Here is a 21,299-nt window from a genome sequence, read left to right as displayed (position 1 = left end):
CATTCAGCTACTTTTGATGCATCATGTTTAGTCCCTCTAAGCCCATCTCTTTTAGACTCCTGTAATGGCCCCATCTACAGGAGCACTTTGGAACTCACAAGGTCATTAAATGTATTAAATTGAATTATTTTGTTAACTCATAAACATAGGCTAAATGTAATTCGTATTCATTAACATTTAACAAGAGATTTTCCAGTAGTCGAGAGCCCCATTTCAACCCTCGCGGGAAATAACATTTATGATTCATAGTGCGTCATTAATATTCATCTATCTCCCACTGTTTGAATCGTAACATTCACGCCATGCTTTTTCGTAGCTGTCAACCACACAAGCGCCTGTAATACCTAGAAAGGAAAACATTCTTTCTTAACTAAACCAAAGTACCCTGACTAAAACCCTCGCCTCGAGCCGTTATTGGACAGACACATATCACGTGATTAGTGCAAACGTCAAACCGCAGAGGAAAATGTGTTGCACTCAAGCTGAAAAATCGTTGTGGATTGTTCTACGCGTATTTAGTTAAATGCAGTTTACATTTTCAGTACGGCTTTAATAAATGTCAGTGGTGAAATGATTTCGATCCTTTTATTTTCTTCTTATGGTTACGTTATTTAGTGACCTCATGGACGACTTTGGGCCGAAGAGTGACCCCTGCTGGCAAGTTTAATACAATACACGCATCTTTTCTAGTTCCTTTATTTCTGTCATCCCTGACAACCGAGTAATCAAAGTGAATGGAGTTACTAGACCAGATTGAGCAAAAAGTGGTGTAGGAATAACAGCGCGATGGTCATAGCTTGATCCGTCTTCTGATTGGATTTTAGAAGAATGGATATAACAGAAATCTGAAATGAAGACGCCCGCTATTTTAATCGTAAACCTAATTGAAAGCGTGTACAACAAAACAAAAAACACAAAACAAAAACATGTTAGCGTTAAGCTAGCTAGTGCTAACCTCAGACTAGCATGTGTGGAATAAGAGACACGGGGACACAGTGATGACAAAACTGATGTAAACCGACGGACTATGGGCTCATGTGGGTCTCAAAACAACTTAACTTCACGTAAGAAGAGCATATTTATATTTGATCGACCGTTGGGAAACTTCAAAGCTGGCCCGTAAACACCAAGGTAAACCAAAACAGCTAGTTAGCCAAAACTCGTTGTTTTGCTTGAATAAAGTCTCGTGTGTAACGTTACTTTTACTAACAAACTATATATGTCCATATCGGAATAAATGTATTTTGTAGTCTGTTAACTAGTAAATGTCACCGTTTTGAAGTCATGCTTTTGTCAGCTAGCCAGATTTGTTGCGTCTGTCAGATATCTGCCTAGGTTTTCGGCTATTTTGTACTATTTGTTAACATACATTTGTTAAGGTTAATCAGCAATGGGTTTCATGGAATTCATTGTTGCTTGGTTATTTTAAACTTCACCACGTGTATTATACATGTAAGGTTTGCTGCCTCTGCCAAGCTTCTGTTTATATTAACTTTAAGTAAGATTTTGAACCGCTAAGCCGAATACATTAGTCAGCATATTCTACATAGAAAAACTGTTTTTTACTTTATTTTACTCAAACTTTTTGGTTGCAAATATTAAACATTTGGTGACCGTCAATTTAAAGCAACATATTAAATTAAATAAGAAAAAAATGAAGAAATTGCTTGGCAAGAGTAGTTTCTGGATTATACTGATGGCTTTACTTTTAAGAGTTTTGTTGCATTACTAAATGTTTATTATACTGCTTAGAATAAGTGAAAAGTTTGTGATTTTTTTCTATTCGACAGGCGTATCAAGTGTGACCTCGTGTACACAGAGCACGGACTGCATGTTTTCATTCTAATTACAAAGTTAAAGTTTTAACAATATAGGTAAATATCTACTGTGTATTTTTGTTCAGCAGTTGTTTTGTACAAGTATATCTTGTCATAATTTATTTTGTCGTGCCTTTGGTCCATGTCAATATGGACCAAAATAGCTGGGAATATCTCCACTCTCCAGCACATTGTTGAAGAATTAAGGCAGTTCTGAAGGTAAAAGGGGGTCCAATGAGTGTGTATAGAAATTGTTTTTTTTTTTTTTTTTACTGTCCTTTAATTCTTAAGGGAAGACACCACAGGTGAATAGAGAACTAATATCACCATTCAGTTGATCAATCACAGTACAATAAGAGCATTGTTTTGTATTGTATGTTTTATGTAATGTTATGTTTATGCAATCATTTTCATACATTTCCAGCACGTAAGTCTGAACATTGGATAAAGCCAGGTTTAATTTTGTTAGAATACTCTTTTTGTTTTTTACAGAGTGGACTTTGGATAACTCTCTTTACCACACATACAATCAGAGGAATAACAGTTTTAGGAATACAATTATGTATAAATGATATCAACAAAAACCAGTAACTCTGCAAAGAATATAGACATAAATAAAACTGAAGGTTGGCGTATGTAAGTGCTACCGAAGTGTAATAAAGCCTAATAAAATAAAACACTTAAATGTGTATTTTAGATATTTTCTTTCCACTAGTCTGAAAGAAGACATGTTATGGAAGGAAAATAGTCCAAGCAGTTGAGAGGTCCAGAGGCTGGTATGCATGTCTGTCATAACCTCCACACACTGACTCATTTAGTTCCTCTGTGTGGGTCGCCTCTTGCATGCAACCTTGGTACAATGCAGATAAGCTGAGAACCAGAACGACTGGTTGCTGACAAGTCTGAACAGTGGCTCAAAGCATTTCTGATCGCTTCATTTACTGTTCGTGCATATAAGTTAACATAAAGCCTGCACATAAATGTTAGTGCTCAGTGTTGTTCAATAACAACTGAGATATCTTGTTCCGTTGTATTTGTTAGGGGCTAGTCACATCGATGTGGCTACTTCGTAATCCTCTTGTCAGAATCCACGGATTACAGTCTGTTTAGTAGGGGTTTCCATCCTCCATATGACCCTCGCATCTGTTATCAATGTCTTCCATGCTGAGAGCTATATCACGGACGTGACTTCATTTATCCGAAGTCATTCATCCCCCATGTCGTTCCAAACCTTTATGACTGACTTTCTTTTGTGGGGAGTTTCTTTGGTCAATATACAATGAAAGTCAATGGGGTTCAATGTTGTTTGGACTCCCAAGTTTCTTTTTTTGTTCCCTAAAAGGTTTGGAAGGAGTAAATGATGATAGATCTTTAATTTTTAGGTGTACTGTATCTTTAAGGCATTTTTTTTAATGCTGTCTGGCTGAGCGCACTGTAACACAGTATATCTTGACCTTTGTGTTGTCTTTTTTTCCCTCTGTTTGCTCATGCAAATAGGTCTTTCTCTGCTGATACACCATTCTTGTTCGTTCACTTGATTATATACATTTAGTACAACCAAAATCTTTTGCGAGGTCTTTTTATGTCGGTCATAACATTTTCCCACAGAAGGTTATCTTATCTTTTTAAGTAAACAACCTAGCAGAGTCTCATAGTGGATTTATCACCTCTCATGCTATGTAGACTAAATATACCACAGACCTGTAATTGCTGACAGCACAGTTTGCAATTACGTCTGACTTCTTAAAAAAAATAAAGGTCATGTAATCGGAAGTGGTGAATGAATTAACGGCCAGGTAGTTAAGACAAAAGATACTTTCTTATTTTCTACATTTATGGATTCACTTTTCCTGAAAAGGTTTGAGCCAGCCCTATAAAAAAACTTTTCAGTGGCCTTGGTTATGCAGTATTTTCCCATTATTTTATTTTTTTCCATAGACATTTAAAAAAATCGTCAAAAAAACAACCAGCACTGAGATATCAGATAAAAAACTTAGGGCCAGATTTACTAAACAGGGCAAATTAGCATGCAAGCACAATTCCAAAAAAGCGCAGATGGGAGTGGAAAGTTCAGAGCGTGATCTACTGATGACAGTGAAAATGAAAAGAGCACAGACTCAGCCTGATCATTTCCATAATGACCAACGCAATCTACCAAGAGCAGCGCAAATTGGCGTCTGGTTTGAGACATGCTTTTTTGGGGGGCAATAAATAATGCCACAAATACCAGTAAATTGACTTGCGCAAACCTTAGTAAATCACCTTGCATGATTCATTTAAATACTCTCATCCCATAAATTTTGCATCTGAAAGGGAAACTCCTACAAATGCATATGCAATAACGTCAGCCGCAAAAATAACTGTGCCCACATCTTTTCAGCGCTCATTTTTCACTGTCTTTAGTAAATCTTGACAGTAGTTTTTTAACGCCATAGGAGTGTTTGCACTGGCGCAAGCTGTTAGTAAAGCTGGCCCTTAGATTTGAAACACAAAATAATTAAATTAAATTAAAGGTAATGGACCCTTTTCAGAGACTGTGATGACGCGTTTTAACGGTCATCAATATCGTAAATCATGCATTGTTTTTTGTATTTTCATTTATTTTTATTTTTACGTATGTACATTTATAACACTAATACTTTGTATTTTATTATTTTTGCATCAAATTACAAAAAACAAGTTACCGCTGCTGTGTGGGTGTTTCTAATACAGCATCTATGGGAGTGATGGTAAAAATTAACATATTTCTCTCTTTTCACTGCCGTTATCAATCTCACTCTATCTTTTCCCTCTTTTTGAAAGTTGTGAAATCACTATTGTGGCGTTTTTCTTTTGCTATTTGAGCAAATGGGCACACAAAACAAATATTTAATGTATTCTCTCATTCACAACTATAATAGTTAACCCAACTATGACGACTTCCCCTCTGAGAAACCCACAAATGTGAAAAGGGTCTATTAAAAGTCTTTTATAAGGCTATTAACTATCCCAGGAAGCACTTCAAATCTTGTAGTTATTATCATATAGACTACAATTCAAAAGTTTGGGGTCAGTAAGATTTGTTAATATTGTTTTTGATTAAATGTCTTATGCTCAGCTCACCATAGCTGCATATTTGATTAAAAAAAAAACATTAAAAACAGCAATGTTGTGAAATTTTATTGCAATTTAAAATTAATTATATTCCTATGATAACAAAGCTGACGTTTCAGCATCATTACTAAAGTTTTCTATATCACATGATCCTTCAGAAATCATTCTAATATTCTGATTTGATGCTTAGAAACATTTCTTAGTTTATCAAAGTTAATATTTTATATATTTGTGGAAACTGACCCCAAATGTTGGAGCGGTAGCGTATGTCACCATATGACTACATCACCAGCCTCTGTTTGGTCAATCTCATGTATGTTTATTTGTTTTGTTTATTGTTAAAAGAAAATTAATTTGATTTATACTTCCAGAACCCTGTGTTTGCAGTTTATGTTTTGAAATATCAGACCCTGCAATCAGAATTTTAGAAAGAAATTGGGTTTCTCCTGCAGTGTGAACAAAGCCTGGCTGTGCTTTTAAAAAATCTTGATGTCATTTTTCCCTTTGATTTTATTTTTGAGTCAGCTGAGAGGTAATGGGGGTTGGGTGTAGTCGGGAAATGACACTAGCAGTATTTGATCTCAGGTCAAACTCAGGTCACCCGCACAATCTCTGGAGCATGTGCACTACTCACTAGGTCACTTCTCCACCGGTGATGGTCTTATTCTGAAACGGTGTTGTATTGAGGCACTGTTGCAATAATTTATATCCTTTTTCCTGTCTTTTGTCTTCTCAGAGGCAATGTCACGTGATGGATGGTTATGAGATTTAGCAGCCAGACAGGAGAACCATGGAACAGGTTGAGCAGCCTACCTCAGAAATGAAATGTGACGGCCCAGTAGATGGAGTCACAAAGGGCCAGTCGTCTCCGCGGACAGACTTGAACTCTGTCCCGATTCCTGGAGAGACAGTATGGATGGCAGCCCAGGAGGGTGAGACTGCATCCTCGGACTGTGGAGGGACGTCAGACCTACAGGAGCCGGGCTCAGCTTCGGGTGAGGAGGTGGAAGGCAGCGAGATGTCAGATGCCAGGGGATTAGAGGTCTCGCCCGGCAGCAAGGGATCATGGAAGGTGAATCTACAGAATGGAGACGGAGCGCCGCAGAAGAGTCCTCAGCAGAATAGTGACACTTCTGTAACAGCTCAAACATTTCAAGGTAAAAAGTCAAAACTGCACTTTGATATCAAAGCCATGAATTATGACATTCTGTCAGTGACATTTCCCTCCCACTTAACCTGGTAAAGCTGTATGTATATAAATATGTTGATACATTAAGGTTTCTACCTCATTAATATGATCAATATATTCCTGAAAAAAAAAATCTTTATATTATAATAGATTTTTAATAATAAAATAGATATTTACTCGATGTACATAGCTTATGCTTGCTTAATATTTTATACTTTCTTTAAAGGAGTGTATCAAATATAATACAGCATTTATAGATTGGGAGATTAGAGTAATGGGAATTAATATGTATGTGTGTATAACGATCAGGCATATCATTACGACCACTGACAGGTGAAGTGAATAACACTGATTATCTCTTCATCACAGCACCTGTTAGTGGGTGGGATATATTAGGTAGCAAGTTCACCTATTGTCCTCAAAGTTGATGTGTAATGCCGAGTTCACACTGCCCGATTTTAGGCCGATTTTGACTCGCCGACCGGCTTTGCGAAATCGCTGACAAATGCCCGAAATAAAAGGTAAATCGGTGCTTGTGCTCGTGAGTGACAATCACACAGTGTGAATGATCAAAGACGCGATCAGAGAGATTCACGGATGAGTCGCCGACGCCTGTGAGATATTTGGCATGCTAAATATCTGGACTTGTCAGTGATTCAAACTCCTGCTGTGTGAAATGTGTTCTGACCAGTGGCGGCTGGTCAATAGAGGGCGCTGGGTCACCGCCCCCATAAAAATTCCAGAAATATACATGTTTACAAAAATATTATAAAAATGAAATAAAAATAAAATAGTTTACTCATACTCGACGTGCCGGCTGTTAGTAAGAGCCTCAGCATTTAATAAAAACTGGCTTTGATCGGTTAACTAATATGTTCTTCAATATGTTTCATGCGGTTTCATGCGCGAGGGACGCCGGACAAATGGATGTCTATCTGAGTCCAAAAATATACAAGCAGCATGTGACCTGAAGCTGGTCTCTAATTGGTTTTTAAAGATCCTCCTCTGGACGCAGGTCGCAGCGTCCCTGGCGAATCAGAATTGGATGCGTGTTATTTTATCCAATCTGATTGGTTCTCATCACCTGTCATTCAACTTTCCGCTCTTGGCCACTAAAACGAAAGTGCGCGGGCGACACAGTCACTCCGACTTCGCCAAAACTTTATGATGATCACTTTCGTAGAGATGGCAGCAGTTAAACCAAATTCTTTCACAAGGCGTTCGTTGGAAGATCCCGAACCGGACCAACGCGATTTACTAATCCAGCAGCAGGCCAGTGACAGAGGACGAAGCTACACTCGGAGCCTTACGCGCTTGTTATGAGAAACGTAGGTGGCTGGCTGGATGTGTTGTTAGCAATGCCCTTTATCGCTTTCCCTGTCTTTTATTTCTAAGTGTCGGTACTGAAGTTTTGTGGACAACAACGGGGGCAAGAGACCTCAAATATCTAACTGAACAATGCAAACGTCATGACACTACTGAGATGACTGACTTTAATCAGAGAGTAATTGAGAAATTTGCTGGCCAGAAAGAAAGGAGAGCAAAATTTATGTTCAAATAGTCAACATGCTAGTCTGTTGTTGCTGTTTTTTTGTTTTTTTTCCTTTCCTCTTTCAATTATTTGTGGGAAATGAATGTGTAAAAAGATAAAAGTGAAGACACTGTGCCCCCCCGAAAAAAAACCGCCCCCCCAAAAAAATTAATTATAACCAGCCGCCACTGGTTCTGACTAAAAAATACATTGGCGATAACCTACAGCCAATGAGAGAGCAAGATACAGGGCAGTGGGCGGTTCAGGGAGGAGTTATAGACCAGAATATCAGTATTTTAATAAATGTATCTACAAGTATATCAAACCAGAAACATTTGCTTAACCAGCCGTAACAGCAGCACAGTGCAACATTTCTTTATTTACCTCAAACTCTCTTTGCAGAACACAATCCTTGCTCCCTGAATCTCCCCAACCATTTCCTCCTCCATAATCTTTTTTCCTTTTTCTTCTTTTCGCTGCGAAATCAGCGCACAGAGAATTGGGATTGCAAATAATCTGCAGTTTATCATTTTTAATAACAATTCTTGACTCCTGCATTGTCAATACAAGATCTTGATTCTTGACCAAACATTTATGCACCTCTTGATGGAAATAAATGTCCTTATGTTTGAGCCACTTTCTGTTTTGTGAAGCTCAACAAACTTTTGCTGCACATAAGAACTTTATTCATTGGTTTTATTTTTTTGGTTTGGTGATGGATGTTTAAGGAAATTTGGCCTTTGTGTTTCCTCATATTTATATTCCTGTAAAACAGGAAGTCGTGGCTGGAAAATTTAATGTTCCTAGTCACTCTGGTGTGCTAAAAAAAAACAGGCGAACATTTAAACACTTTCATTACAAATAAACACAAAACGAAAGTAAAAGCCACAGCCCCTCACGGACGACTGCCTCACACATAATAAAACCTGAACAAAACACAAGTCCTCTCTCGTCCTCACCTGTCGTCGCTCCTCCTTTAATGCTCCCGAAGCTCCTCCGTGAGAAAACTCGAGACTAGTGCGGTGAGCAGGTGACGTTCATTAACACGAGCGCCACCAGCCTCGCCCGTTCTGCTTGCCACAATAATTATAAAACATACTTTTGCTGTGTTCACATAAGAGATGCTTTAAAGGTAGGGTAGGTAGGATTTGGTTAAAAAACTTTATTTCCAAATTTGTTTAAACTTTCTTTATATATCAATACATAATTAAAATATAAGTACTCTGAAAAAGAAAGTATAAAAATTGAGTGTCTGTAGACCTCTCACGACTGTTTTAAAGACAGCTAATTATTTCCATTCTTTCCACCTTCTCCCTTCTGGGCTCTTTCCAAAGCCACGCCCCCAAAACACATGAACGCGCCACGCCGACCGCGATCAGCTCAGCTGAAAGATGCATTATTTACCTGAGACGAGCGGAGAAGAAGTGCATGTAGTGACATCATGTCAGAATCACATGTAATAAAAAATCTAACTTTATCATTATGAATATAAACAAATAAGATGTCTTTTAGTACTCACTATCAAGCTAGAATAACGATACTGGTAAAGTTTAAAATACACACACAACACAGTGTCTACGACACACACAGATACAAGATAAAAACATCAGTAAACGTTGGTTTATAAAAACAAACCAAAGGCCGAAATAAACGTGCAGGTAAAGTTCCCGGTGAACATGGTTTAAGAGTTTAGACAGAGGGTAGTAGCTAAAGCTAACTTCTAAAAAAAAAGTTCCTGGATGCGGTGTACTAGCTTTTACACATGCATTTTGTTATCTAAAGTTACATTTTGCGAAATTCAACACGACAGCGATCAACTTGAGCTAAGCATATTGAGTATTTATCATCTCTACTAATGGCTCGCTAAGTGTATAACATTGTAACTTTATGCTAAGTAATGTTATGTTAGCTATATTAGGCAGCTACGTGTGCTAGTGAGACATGCTTCATGAAAACATAAACCAAAAAAATTTATAATCAAAATGAAAGATTACCTGTCCAGAAGAAATACAGCCTCGTGAACTCCTCAAATCAAACGGGTGCGCCAGGGTTGCCAGGTTTTCATAACAAAATCCGCCCAATTGCTACTCAAAACTAGCCCAAAACAAGCCCAATTGTGTTTCTCTGGTAAAAATCGCATTTGGGGGGTAAAATATGTGTCTTTTTGGTAGGGCTGCCTGCTAAAATTCGCAAATCCCGGGGCAAAATATCACATAATTGGGGTCGCTTCAACCCGCGGACATGAAAAACAGCCCACGGCAACAGTGTTTGAAGTAGCCCGACTTGGCAACACTGGGGTGCGCGCATGTGGGCAGATCCTGGAGCAAAAGCGGCGGTAGCCATGGTAGCGAGAGAGAGTGACAGTCCAAACCCAAGCCAATCACTTGTTTCGGCCCAAACGAAAATAATGAGCGGTGTTTATTGCAGATTAAAAAGTCTAGAGTCACTCGATTTTTATACTCTCTTTTTCAGAGTACTTACATTTTAATTATGTATTGACATTAGAGCTGCAACTAACGATTATTTTTTCTATCGACTAATCTAACGATTATTTTTTTCGATTAGTCGATTAATCTAATGATTATTTTTCCGGATTAATTTTATGATTCTTTTTTACTGATTATTGTATTTCAAAGAGGGTAGTGAATTTGTATATTATTTTAACATGAAATCAATGAATGATGACAATATTAATTGTATTTCAGGAAGGGTAGTGTACATAGTATGCCATTTTATAATGAAATGTATGAACACAAGAAGCTTTTTAAACATAATATATAATGATACTATTCATCATAAAATGTATACAGAGTAGGCCTAATTAGGAAAAGTTGTTTACTATAGTAGTTGAGTGTGATTTAGTAAACGAAAATGCACTTGTATTTATCTGCAAAAGGTTCACATACAGGAGCTTTCAGCATAGTTTTAATATAGTATAACTAGTCGTCTATTTTGAAGATACATGTGCATAAACAACGACTAAAGCTGCCAGAAGTTTTTGCCCAAACTTCAAAGACACATTTAAATGATTAAAGCTAGAGGCATATCTTAACTTTAATGTTACTTTAATCATGCAAATTACCTATATACAGCATGTTTATTATGCATATGTGTTTGGGACAGAGGGGAACCAGGTGGCATTAACAGGAGATATATGCAGCCCATAATAAATAAAAGCACGAGACGTACTGAGAAGAACCCCGGAAAATGTGACCGTCTGTTGCAATACACGCGCCGGTTCAGCTGCGCGAAAGAACCATGGAGAGAACACTGGCAGCAGGGTTGCCAGGTTTCCACAACAAAACCCACCCATTCATTACTCAAAACTAGCCCAAAACAAGCCCAATCGCGTTTCGGGGAGGTTCTCTGGTAAACATCGCGTTCGGGGGGTTAAATATGTGTGGTTTTTTTTTGCAGGGCTGCCTGCTAAAATTCTCATTCCCGGGGCTAAATATCACATAGTTGGGATCGCTTCAACCCGCGGACATGAGACACAGCCCGCGGCAACAGTGTAAAAGTAGCCCAATTCCGCGGAAAAAAACGGGACTTGGCAACACTGATTGGCAGTGTGAAAGCTCCCGCTCTCCACGCGCACAGCTCCTGCTCTGCCACCGCACGCAGTGTGAAACCGGTGTTCTGTCGATTTGTCCTACCTTGTCAGATTTTGCTACCTCCCATTAAAACAGTAGGTAGCACGATTCGACAGCAAAAAATGCTAGGGATGCACGATATATCGGCAACATATCGTTATCGGCCGATAAATGATTATTTTTGATGTTATCGTTATCGGTCCAATAAGAAAATTTGACCGATATAGTCAAGCCGATAGATAATGTATTATTTCCTTCAGCTGAGACGGACGCGCTGTCCACCATGATGGGTTTGAATTGCTCTAAATATGTTTGGAATCACTTCGAAAAGGAAAATACAGTTATGTGCAACATGTGCAGCGCAAGTCTTCTATAATCTACATAAAATGATAATGAGAATAGAGTAGGCTGTAAAAGAGCGTTGTGTTTCAGCGCGTTTGTTGAGGGAAGAGCGCGCCCACGGAGTTACACCTTCATGACGAGCACAGTCAAGTTTGCTTGTGCATTCACAGCCTTTTGTGCCATTGTAAGTTGTAATATTATATTTATTATTATTCTGTGTATGTAATACCATATAGGATGCGTTTGGTTGAGTTAATTAACGATGCAGTAAAGCACTTCATTGTACCGGCGCGCGCATTTCAAACAGAAATGCACAGCATTAATAACTACTGGGACTGTCCTATACATAACACTGCAATGAGAATATTTCTGTTATAAAACTTAGTGAATTCTCTGGGTTTAGTTGTTTTTCAGCGCGCTGTTGTGGGAAGCGTCAACAACGCATTCTGACCAGCACAGTCAAGTTCGCTTGTGCATTCGCGTCATTTTAAGCATATGTAAGTCGTAATATTACGTTTTTGTAGTATAAACATCTGATTAAAGTCATATAGGATGTGTTTCGTTAAGTCAATAACCCGCAGCGCTTCACTGTACCGGTGATCATCTTCAGCTTCAGCACGCTCTCAAACAGGGGAAGAGCATCCACAGGAGTTATAACCCTTCACCTATGCGTGATTTTGTGCTAATATAAGTTGTAATATTATATTTATTTTGTATAAATATCTGATTGTTCTCATATATGATGCGTTTAGTTGTTAATTAAACTTCTAAGCGCTTCAGTTTATGGTTGTTCGTTCATTCTCTCCAGCTTCAGCGCGCTCTCAAACAGCAACATTATTCCTAATAGACTAGACTAATATTACAGATGTTTACTATTACTGTAATATTAAACATATTTTTTTTTTCAAAAACACAGAGGCATTATTTTTTATTATTAGCACTTTTATTGTTCTCGTATCATTTCCATCAACAATATGGTTTGATTAAAACCATTTCTTTATCGTCTGTGCGGAGGTTATTTCATGCACTTGCATTCTGATTCTTTATTATGCTGTTCAATTACTTGTTTGCATTATTTAGGTATATTATTTTTATTTTTTAGACAATATAATTTTTGGTAACATTTTACAAATAAGGTCTCATTTTATTAATGCATTAACTATCATGAACAAACAGAGAGCAATAACCTTTGTTTCTTTTAGTAATAAAATGTTTGTGTTTTGTAACAGTCCATTCACAGTTCATACCTAATGTTAAAAGACACAACTTTGGGTCTGAATATGTTGAGATTAACATGAAATAAAATTAATAAATCCTGTTGAAGTATTGTTCATTCATTGTTGGTTAACTAATACTAACAAAAATTAAACCTTATTGTAAAGTGTTAAAAAAAAAAATTTGGCCATAGGAGTGTAAAATTAATTTGAAAAGGTAAGGAATCTCACACTGGTTCAAATAGGCTACTGTAGTGTATAGGTTTGATTTATGTTGAAGTGTTTTTGGACATGGCTTTTAATGGTGAGCCTTTTGTTTTTGTAATCAGGCTCTCAGAGTTTATTAAAATTTGTATTTAGATTTATCGGCCAATATATCGGTTATCGGCTTTCAAATATTAAGAATTATCGGTTATCGGTATCGGCCAAAATGTTCATATCGGTGCATCCCTAAAAAATGCTGCCTATCAGATTGTGCTACCAGAATCATATTAATGTGATTTGCTTTATTAATATCCATTAATATCCATACCTACCCCTATCCCTACCCTAAACCTACCCTTAAAATGTAAATATAAAAAATAAAAATAAAAAATGTTGATGTGGGCATGCGCAGTAAGCCTTGGTAGGACAATCTGACGGGTAGGATGAAATGTCAGGACACCGGCATTACAGAGCGAACAAAGCACAGTTTTATTCGGCTTCTGTTTAAAGTACTCCCACACTTTTGAATGTCGCGGTCTGGCTTTATATGATAAATGATCATTTTCACTATGCCCAGGAGCAGAAGCTGCCATTATTCTAGATCTTCTGTTCCATTCTAGAACGTAAATAATGTGCCGCCGACGCGGCGTTGCAGCCCTAATTGACATATAAAGAAAGTTTAAACAAATTTGGACAAAAGTGTTTTAGATCATTCTTACTTACCCTACCTTTAAGTAGTTTCTCTCTGTTTCTGTCTCACTTTTATAGATCCGTTACAGGCGCCCTCTCTCTCATTGTCAGACCAGTTACGGCTGGGTCGGGATGACCCCAATATTTTGGGCCTGAACGTTGAATGCCGCATTTGTGGAGATAAAGCCTCAGGATTTCATTATGGAGTTCATGCTTGTGAAGGCTGCAAGGTAATTTTCCTGAGCTTACGACTACTGTAGTCAAGGTTTTTCATAAACCATGGGTGCATTTATGGCCTAAAATAGACTCATCTATTATAAGCCAACATTAAGCAATACTACCTGACTGATATTACTGAAATAGATGTCCTGAGATATTACACCTGTCTCTGTGACAGCCATAGGTTCCCAAAAAAAGCCAGAAATGTTTTTTAACCAGTCAGAAACTCTGTCTGCTTGATGTTAATTCACTGACATGACCTGGAGGGTGGTAGGGTGTGTGTTTGAAGGGATGAGCCATCTAATTCAAGTCTGTAATTTTAGTGAAATTATTAAAATATCTTAATTTGTTTCTTTACCTTAAGTCACTGGGCTTCCTAATGCTCAAGTTGCATTTCCATGGTGAAATAATTCTGCAATCCAAGCGCATGTGTGCCTTGCTGTTTTTCAGTGAGGAAGTGTCATCTTTTTTTAAAGGGGTTTTTCAGACGCACTATTCGTATGAAGCTGGAGTATGATCGGTGTGAGCGTGCCTGTAAAGTCCAGAAAAAGAGCCGGAACAAATGCCAGTACTGTCGCTTCCAGAAGTGCCTGGCATTGGGCATGTCCCACGATGGTGAGCAGCCGACATTCAGAATTGTACTACTCATTTTACATCCACTTAAAAAGTGTGAACTACATATTGATAGGCATACTCAGCAATTGCTATTTTGGTTGTACATAAATTGCTCTTTGAATATATGCTGAGCTTGTTTTTGTTTCTTTGTCTCAGCAATCAGGTACGGACGCATGCCAGAGGCGGAGAAGAAGAAGCTAGTGGCAGGGCTCCTCGCTGGGGAGAACCTGCAAAGCTCTAGTGGGGCTGACCTCAAAACAATGGCCAAGCAAGTCAACACAGCCTACCTGAGAAACCTCAACATGACCAAGAAGAAAGCACGGAGCATTCTCACGGGCAAGACGAGCGGCACAGCGGTATGCACTCAGCTTTTAGTAAGATGCCACCAACAATCTCAACAATATTTATTTTGATGTTATTGCTGTTTGTTTCTATTTTACACAAAAAGCAGTTCTTTTAGTTCTTTTTATTTTTTTCTAGCCTTTTGTGATCCATGATATGGACTCCCTGTGGCAGGCGGAAAACGGGCTGGTCTGGAATCAGCTTAACGGTGCACCACCCAACAAAGAGATTGGGGTCCATGTGTTCTACCGCTGCCAGTGCACCACAGTGGAAACTGTGCGAGAGCTGACCGAGTTTGCCAAAAACATCCCTGGGTTTGTGGATCTTTTCCTAAATGATCAGGTGAGAACCGTCCATGCTACCATATTAACTTATAGGCCTGGTTTCACAGACAGGGCTTAGCCAGGATTAGGCCTTAGTTCAATTAGGACTTTTAAGTAGCTTTTATAAACGTACCTTAGAAACATTACTGGTGTGCATCTTGAGACAAATCAGTAGCATGGACATATTTTATGATATGCGTAAGTTGCTTTCAGTTCAAACATCCATTTTAGTCTGAGACCAGGCTTAAGCCTTGTCTGTGAAACTGGGGGATAATTGATTAAATTGTTTAAGATTCATTTTTTTTAAGATTCATTCAAAAAGACACGTTTTGAGTAGTGACTGGTAATGTTTGTGGCTCCTTAAAAGCAATCACTTGTCTTTTTTTCCTCATTTGTAATTTGTTTTTGTAATGTATGGTTCCTTAGGAGTAATCACGTGTAATTAAATGGAATTAATAGTTATTATTTATTTATTTAAAGGTGTACTGTGTAAATTTTAGCGGCATCTAGTGGTGAGGTTGCGAATTGCAACCGCCCATCACTCACCCCTCCCGTTTCGATTCGAAGCACATAGAGAAGCTACATTGGCCGACACAGGACAAAGATGTTACCGTCTGAGAAAGCAGAGAGTAGCTAGCGCTCTACAGAGCAGTTTGTCCTTTAAGGGCTACTGTAGAAACACGACGAAGCAAAATGCCGTTTTCACTGTAAGGGGACCCGTTGTGTATGTAGATAGAAACAGCTCATTCTAAGGTAATAAAAACATAACGGTTCATTATGTAAGGTCTTTAACACTGAAAACATATTATATTGCATGGGTCTTCAACCCGGGGGTCCGCAGCGGTACTGAAGGGGTCCGCCAATTAATGTTAGATCACAAATAATTTTGATTAAAAAAAATTATAACATGGGGAGAAAACATCACAAAGTCAAATTCTATTATAAGCACCCTGAAACAAAAGAAGAGCACCCTCCGTTGATACTGTAATAGTATAATATTATTGGAGAAACAGATTTGGCAATCATTGCGTTTGATTTTGCGCTCCTGAGAACGTGAAACATTCCTATTCACAGCGGGGAGTAATGTAGCCAATCATAGACATGCTCGATGATCTCTGGAACCCAATGGCCAATCAGAGGTGTTTAAGTTAGAGTCCACTCACTGCTCAAAACAACAGAGTTCTTATTCAGTGCCAAGTTCTGTTTGCTCTTGTGAATTCTCTCATTAACAAAGACACGATGTTAGTAAGAGATTATTTATTCAGTGAAGACAACTTTACTGATTTTGATGGAACGCAGTGAGATCGCGAACTGAGATGAGGGACAGCTTAATTGTGATTGTAAAGTGAGCGCTCTTTCGTGCTTTTGAATAAAAGTATTGTTTATCATGCTGCTAAGTGGAACGACGCCAAATTACACACTGCAAAGTTTTGGAAGTGACGTCTACATATAAATGCGTTTCACTCTCGAAATTTACAGTGATAACTAGCACGGGACAAAAATATGGCATGTCAAAATAGATACGCGATGTAAATACAGAATCATAGATTTAAAATAAACATTTGTTTCTATATATATATATATATATATATATATATAAATAATATATATATGTGATTTGATTCTTAATTGTCCATCTCACAGTGAAATTAAAATGTTGTTTTAGTAAACTTGAAACTAACGTTCAGGTAAATGTTTAAAATCTTTTTTTTTTCGCAGCATTTTGTTAATTTTAACAATGGCAAGTAATATACAGACAGTGATGCATGTGCAACAATAACGTGCATTCTGATCTACTGTCTTAACATAATATATCTTATTCTTAATCATAATATAGTTCGTTTCTATTAATATCGAAGGCTCTATGCTTAATATGTCGCTCTGTTTGACACATTTTCTATCAGGGGTCCCCGCTCCATGTCTCTATCGCCTAAGGGGTCCTTGCCCTGAAAAACGTTGAAGACCCCTGTTATATTGGAGTTCTGTCAATAGCTCCTCATAAATACTGCACACTGCACCTTCTAAAAATCCAGTTAAATTAATAAATATAAACATTACATATTGGATATTTATTAGTGGCTGATAATATTTTTCATACAGTACATGAATTAAAGGTACTCTATGTATTTTTTGGCCCTTTAGTGTTTAAAAAACAAAACTGCATGCATTTTGCAGAAGAAGATTTTTGATTGTGCTTCGGCTCTGCGTTTGTCTATTCAGATGAATGTGCTTATCCTACTCCATGTCATCCTTTCTCGTTCTTTGTGACAACTAAACTATGCCACTCCCACAGCGTACATGCATCAAAGTAGCCAGAGAAATGTTTCTTTATATACGGATATGACGAGACAGTTTCCCGTGAAGGTCTTGCAACCATCCTGTCAGGTCTAAAATATAAACACTTATTATTGACTTACTATAGTGAATCAGGGTAAGACAAAAACACATTTTGGAAGAAGGATTGATGTATCGATGTACAAAAAAAAGTTACATAAGCCACGTTTCCCCCGCGGGAACTTTCCCCAGGAACTATGGACTTTGGGGTGGTACTCGGTGTGTTTCGACAGCAGGAACCGGGGTCTAAATAAAGTTCGGGGTAAAGATTTCCCCCTCAAAACGGCCTTTCTTGCGAGGTAGTACTTTTTCAAAGTTCAGGAACTTTCGGGGGTGGGACTTGGGCGCTGAAAGTGCTGATTGGTTGAGCTCACGCAGCTTTTTATTTCAACCTAAAAGCCCTTTGCTGTGTGTGCAGTGAGAGTTGTTTGCTATTCAAATCAACAATGGAGTTTAAAAAATACGACCGATAGGCCAACGACGTGGATCAGGCTTTATTAAAGGGTTAGCTCACCCAAAAAGGAAAATTCTGTCATTAATTACTTATCCTCATGTCGTTTGACACCCGTAAGACCTCCGTTCATCTTCAGAACACAAATGAAGATATTTTAGTTGAAATCAGATGGCTCAGAAAGGCTTCCATTGGCACAATGTTCTTTACACTCTCAAGACCCATAAAAGGTACTAAGACGTCGTTACAAAGTCCATCTCACTACTGAGGTTCTACAATAACTTTATGAAGCGACGAGAATAGTTTTTGTGTGAAAGGTAACCCAAATAACGACTTATATAGTGATGACCGATTTCAAAACACAGCATCATGAAGCTTTGAAGCTTTATGAATCAATGAGTCGATTCAGCGGCCTTTCTGAGCCATCGGATTTCAACTAAAATATCTTAATTTGTGTTCCGAAGATGAACGGAGGTCTTACGGGTGTCAAACGACATGAGGGTAAGTAATTAATGACAGAATTTTCCTTTTTGGGTGAACTAACCCTTTAAGTGTAGTTGCGGAGGACAAAATCCAGTGGGCTCTGGAAAGTCGCGTGCAGTCCTACGTCACCGGACTAATGTTCACGGTACTTTAGACCGTGATGGAAACGCAGTCAGCAGCAGGTCTGAGGGGAAAAGAGTTCCTGGGAAAAGTTCCTGGGACAAATTGTTCTGGGTTATTTCGGTGGAAACGGGGCTAGTGTACCTTTAAGTATTGATGTATGCTTTTCCACTGAATTCTGCCACTTTTTCAGGTAGCACTGTTTCATGTAACTCTGGTACTCTTTCAGGTAACTCTGTTAAAATATGGAGTCCATGAGTCCATATTTGCGATGCTCCCATCTCTCATGAATAAAGACGGGCTGCTGGTGGCCAATGGGAAGGGCTTTGTGACGAGAGAGTTCCTGCGTAGTCTACGCAAACCTTTCAGTGAGATCATGGAGCCCAAGTTTGAGTTTGCGGTGAAATTCAATGCCCTGGAGCTGGATGACAGTGACCTGGCTCTGTTTGTGGCAGCCATCATACTGTGTGGAGGTAAGGCCGTGTTTTCTTATGTCCTTTGTTTTTATTTATACAATTAACATCCACATTTGAATTTGTTATGGGGTAATGTCAGTCAAACGAAAACACAACAAGGAGATCAAAAGCTTATTTATCATAACAAGTTGCTAAAAAAGGGTCTTTCTTTGCTGTAGACCGTCCTGGGCTGATGAACGTGAAGCAGGTAGAACAGATTCAGGATGGTATCCTGCAAGCTCTGGACCAGCATCTTCAGGCGCACCATCCTGACTCTCCTCATCTCTTCCCCAAACTGCTCCAGAAGATGGCCGACCTCAGACAGCTGGTCACAGAGAACGCCCAGCTGGTTCAGATGATCAAAAAGACTGAATCTGAGACCTCCCTCCACCCGCTTTTACAGGAGATCTATAAAGACATGTACTGAGCTCATAGACTCAAGGACCTGACTAGAGAATGCTCTTCAACTTCCCTCCTGAACGGAGAGAGTGCGCACATCTTTATGGCGCTGCAGTGCCATGGGTTTTTTTTTTAATGAATTTTTGTATAGGACTTTTACAAATATTGACTTTGAATACTGACATTTTCTCTGATTTTGTGGAGCGTTTTTTCTATTTAAGCTCGAATCTGTTCTTATAAGCTTATATAGGATGCAGAACAACTAGTCACCGTTTACTACTACTACTAGCATCATGTTCTTCTTCATTTGCTTGATGAGGGCTAACACCTTTAGAAGTCGTCTTTTCCATGGTTTTGGTTTGCAAGTGCATTTAAGTGATATCTATGTTTCTTTGAGGAGATCAGAGCTCTTGAAATGCCACTTACTGTATGTGTTTGTAGGGCTTTTATTTTGTGTGGTTCTCCTTATTCTGTTTCATTAGGCGCTTTTAAAGTAAAAGGTACTCTACACAAAACTGTACAGCAGTCGGGTATATTATTTTGGAATTATGTTACTTTGTTGAGGATGTTGTTTTCAGCGTCAGCTGCTACAAATATATATTGGTATTGAAACTGAAGACAAACCTACGTATGTTCAATAATTCACTTTAATTCTTTGGGATAAACATTCAACAGTGTGATCATTTCAGTTGAATGGAAGAAAATGTTTGTTCATTTTGTTCATCATAGACATATATATATAATTTTTATGTGCTGATCCTTTTGTTAAGCACTGGTACCTTGACGGTACTTCTATTTTTGCATACTGTCAAGTATGGTCGTATTTGATAAGATCATATCTTCAGATATCTCCTTGATACACAGTTGTATTACATTAGGTCTTCCATTAGTATGTTGATTGTAAATGTTTTATGATTATATATTGTGTGATTGAAAACAAGCAGTGCTGTGGTTAAAACTAGAACATGGTCAAATTGGTTTATAGTACTCCTAAACTTAAATTCATTCTCTAAATCTGTTGCATTAATAAGTTAATGATCATGTCATGTTGCAAATGAATGATTTTGTTGAGTCAGCTTGAGCAAATACTTGCGTTGTATACTTTATTGAAGTAAGTTGGACGCTTCTGAGTCTAGAACAGGTCCTTTCTCAAACAATGCTGAATAATTTGGAAGTTAAGTGTACACGTTAAAAAAAACAGTTTTAATGTTGAATTACATTAATTGGTAGTAATATGATGTGCAACACATCTGCCATTTCACATCCAGAAGATTTTATCTTGTGGCTGAAATTTGCTTGATCTGTTTATTCAAGATAGAACTCGATGTCATATATATATATGGTCATGTATAAACCTGTTACTGTGAAACTAGAGAGCACAATAATATTCATTTTTTCCTTTTTATTCTTAAAATACATTTTGTCACCCCAGTTTCACACCAGACACTGACCAATATCCTTTCTGGTCTGATCTATCTCAGAAATGCTTTGCTTCATTAACAAGATCAGACGTGTGTTATGATTTGTGGAATATTGTTTTGATTCAAAGTAAAAACAATTCCAGACATCACTAAGTTTCTTGTGATTTATGAAAAGCTCCAGATATACCAATATTTCACAAGCAAACGCTTGTAAATGTTGTTATAATCAAATATTAATGTTAGTTTAGTCTTTAAGTGATTGTTTGCCAAACGAATTAAAATGTTTGAATAGTTATTCAACATTTTAATAAGAAAAAAAGTGTCAATTAATAATCCATTCATTAGAGTCCAAATGTCTCATTTTATTTGGCGCAATCTTATATTTCACGATTACTTTCGTTTCGTATAATATATGCTGCTATATATTCAAACGCTTCATAAACGGTTCTGAATGATTCGGACTGAAT

At 37.9% G+C, this 21,299-nt stretch overlaps 1 protein-coding gene across 8 annotated transcripts; it reads left to right on the top strand.

The window, feature by feature from the left end:
* Window positions 1-400: 400 nt before the first annotated feature.
* Window positions 401-20,981, top strand: ppardb (peroxisome proliferator-activated receptor delta b). 8 transcript variants are annotated; one of them, XM_079827248.1, is made up of 10 exons: window positions 713-1,131; window positions 1,791-1,874; window positions 1,982-2,036; window positions 5,647-6,067; window positions 13,749-13,900; window positions 14,366-14,504; window positions 14,661-14,860; window positions 14,985-15,188; window positions 18,787-19,030; window positions 19,192-20,981. In XM_079827248.1, exons 4-10 carry the CDS (start codon window positions 5,701-5,703, stop codon window positions 19,437-19,439), a joined length of 1,554 nt encoding a protein of 517 aa, XP_079683374.1. In that variant the 5' UTR covers window positions 713-1,131; window positions 1,791-1,874; window positions 1,982-2,036; window positions 5,647-5,700; the 3' UTR covers window positions 19,440-20,981. The 8 variants fall into 8 exon arrangements, with proteins under 8 accessions (XP_079683371.1, XP_079683375.1, XP_079683374.1 ...); XM_079827246.1 differs by having other exon boundaries at window positions 724-1,131; window positions 14,661-14,878; XM_079827244.1 differs by lacking the exon at window positions 1,982-2,036 and having other exon boundaries at window positions 14,661-14,878.
* Window positions 20,982-21,299: the final 318 nt, after the last annotated feature.

Source organism: Gobio gobio (genome assembly GCF_949357685.1).
Source record: "Gobio gobio genome assembly, chromosome: 10".
NCBI classification, from domain to species: domain Eukaryota; kingdom Metazoa; phylum Chordata; class Actinopteri; order Cypriniformes; family Gobionidae; genus Gobio; species Gobio gobio.
The sequence above is the reverse complement of the archived record's forward strand: the minus strand, read 5'-3'. Positions and strand labels throughout refer to the sequence as shown.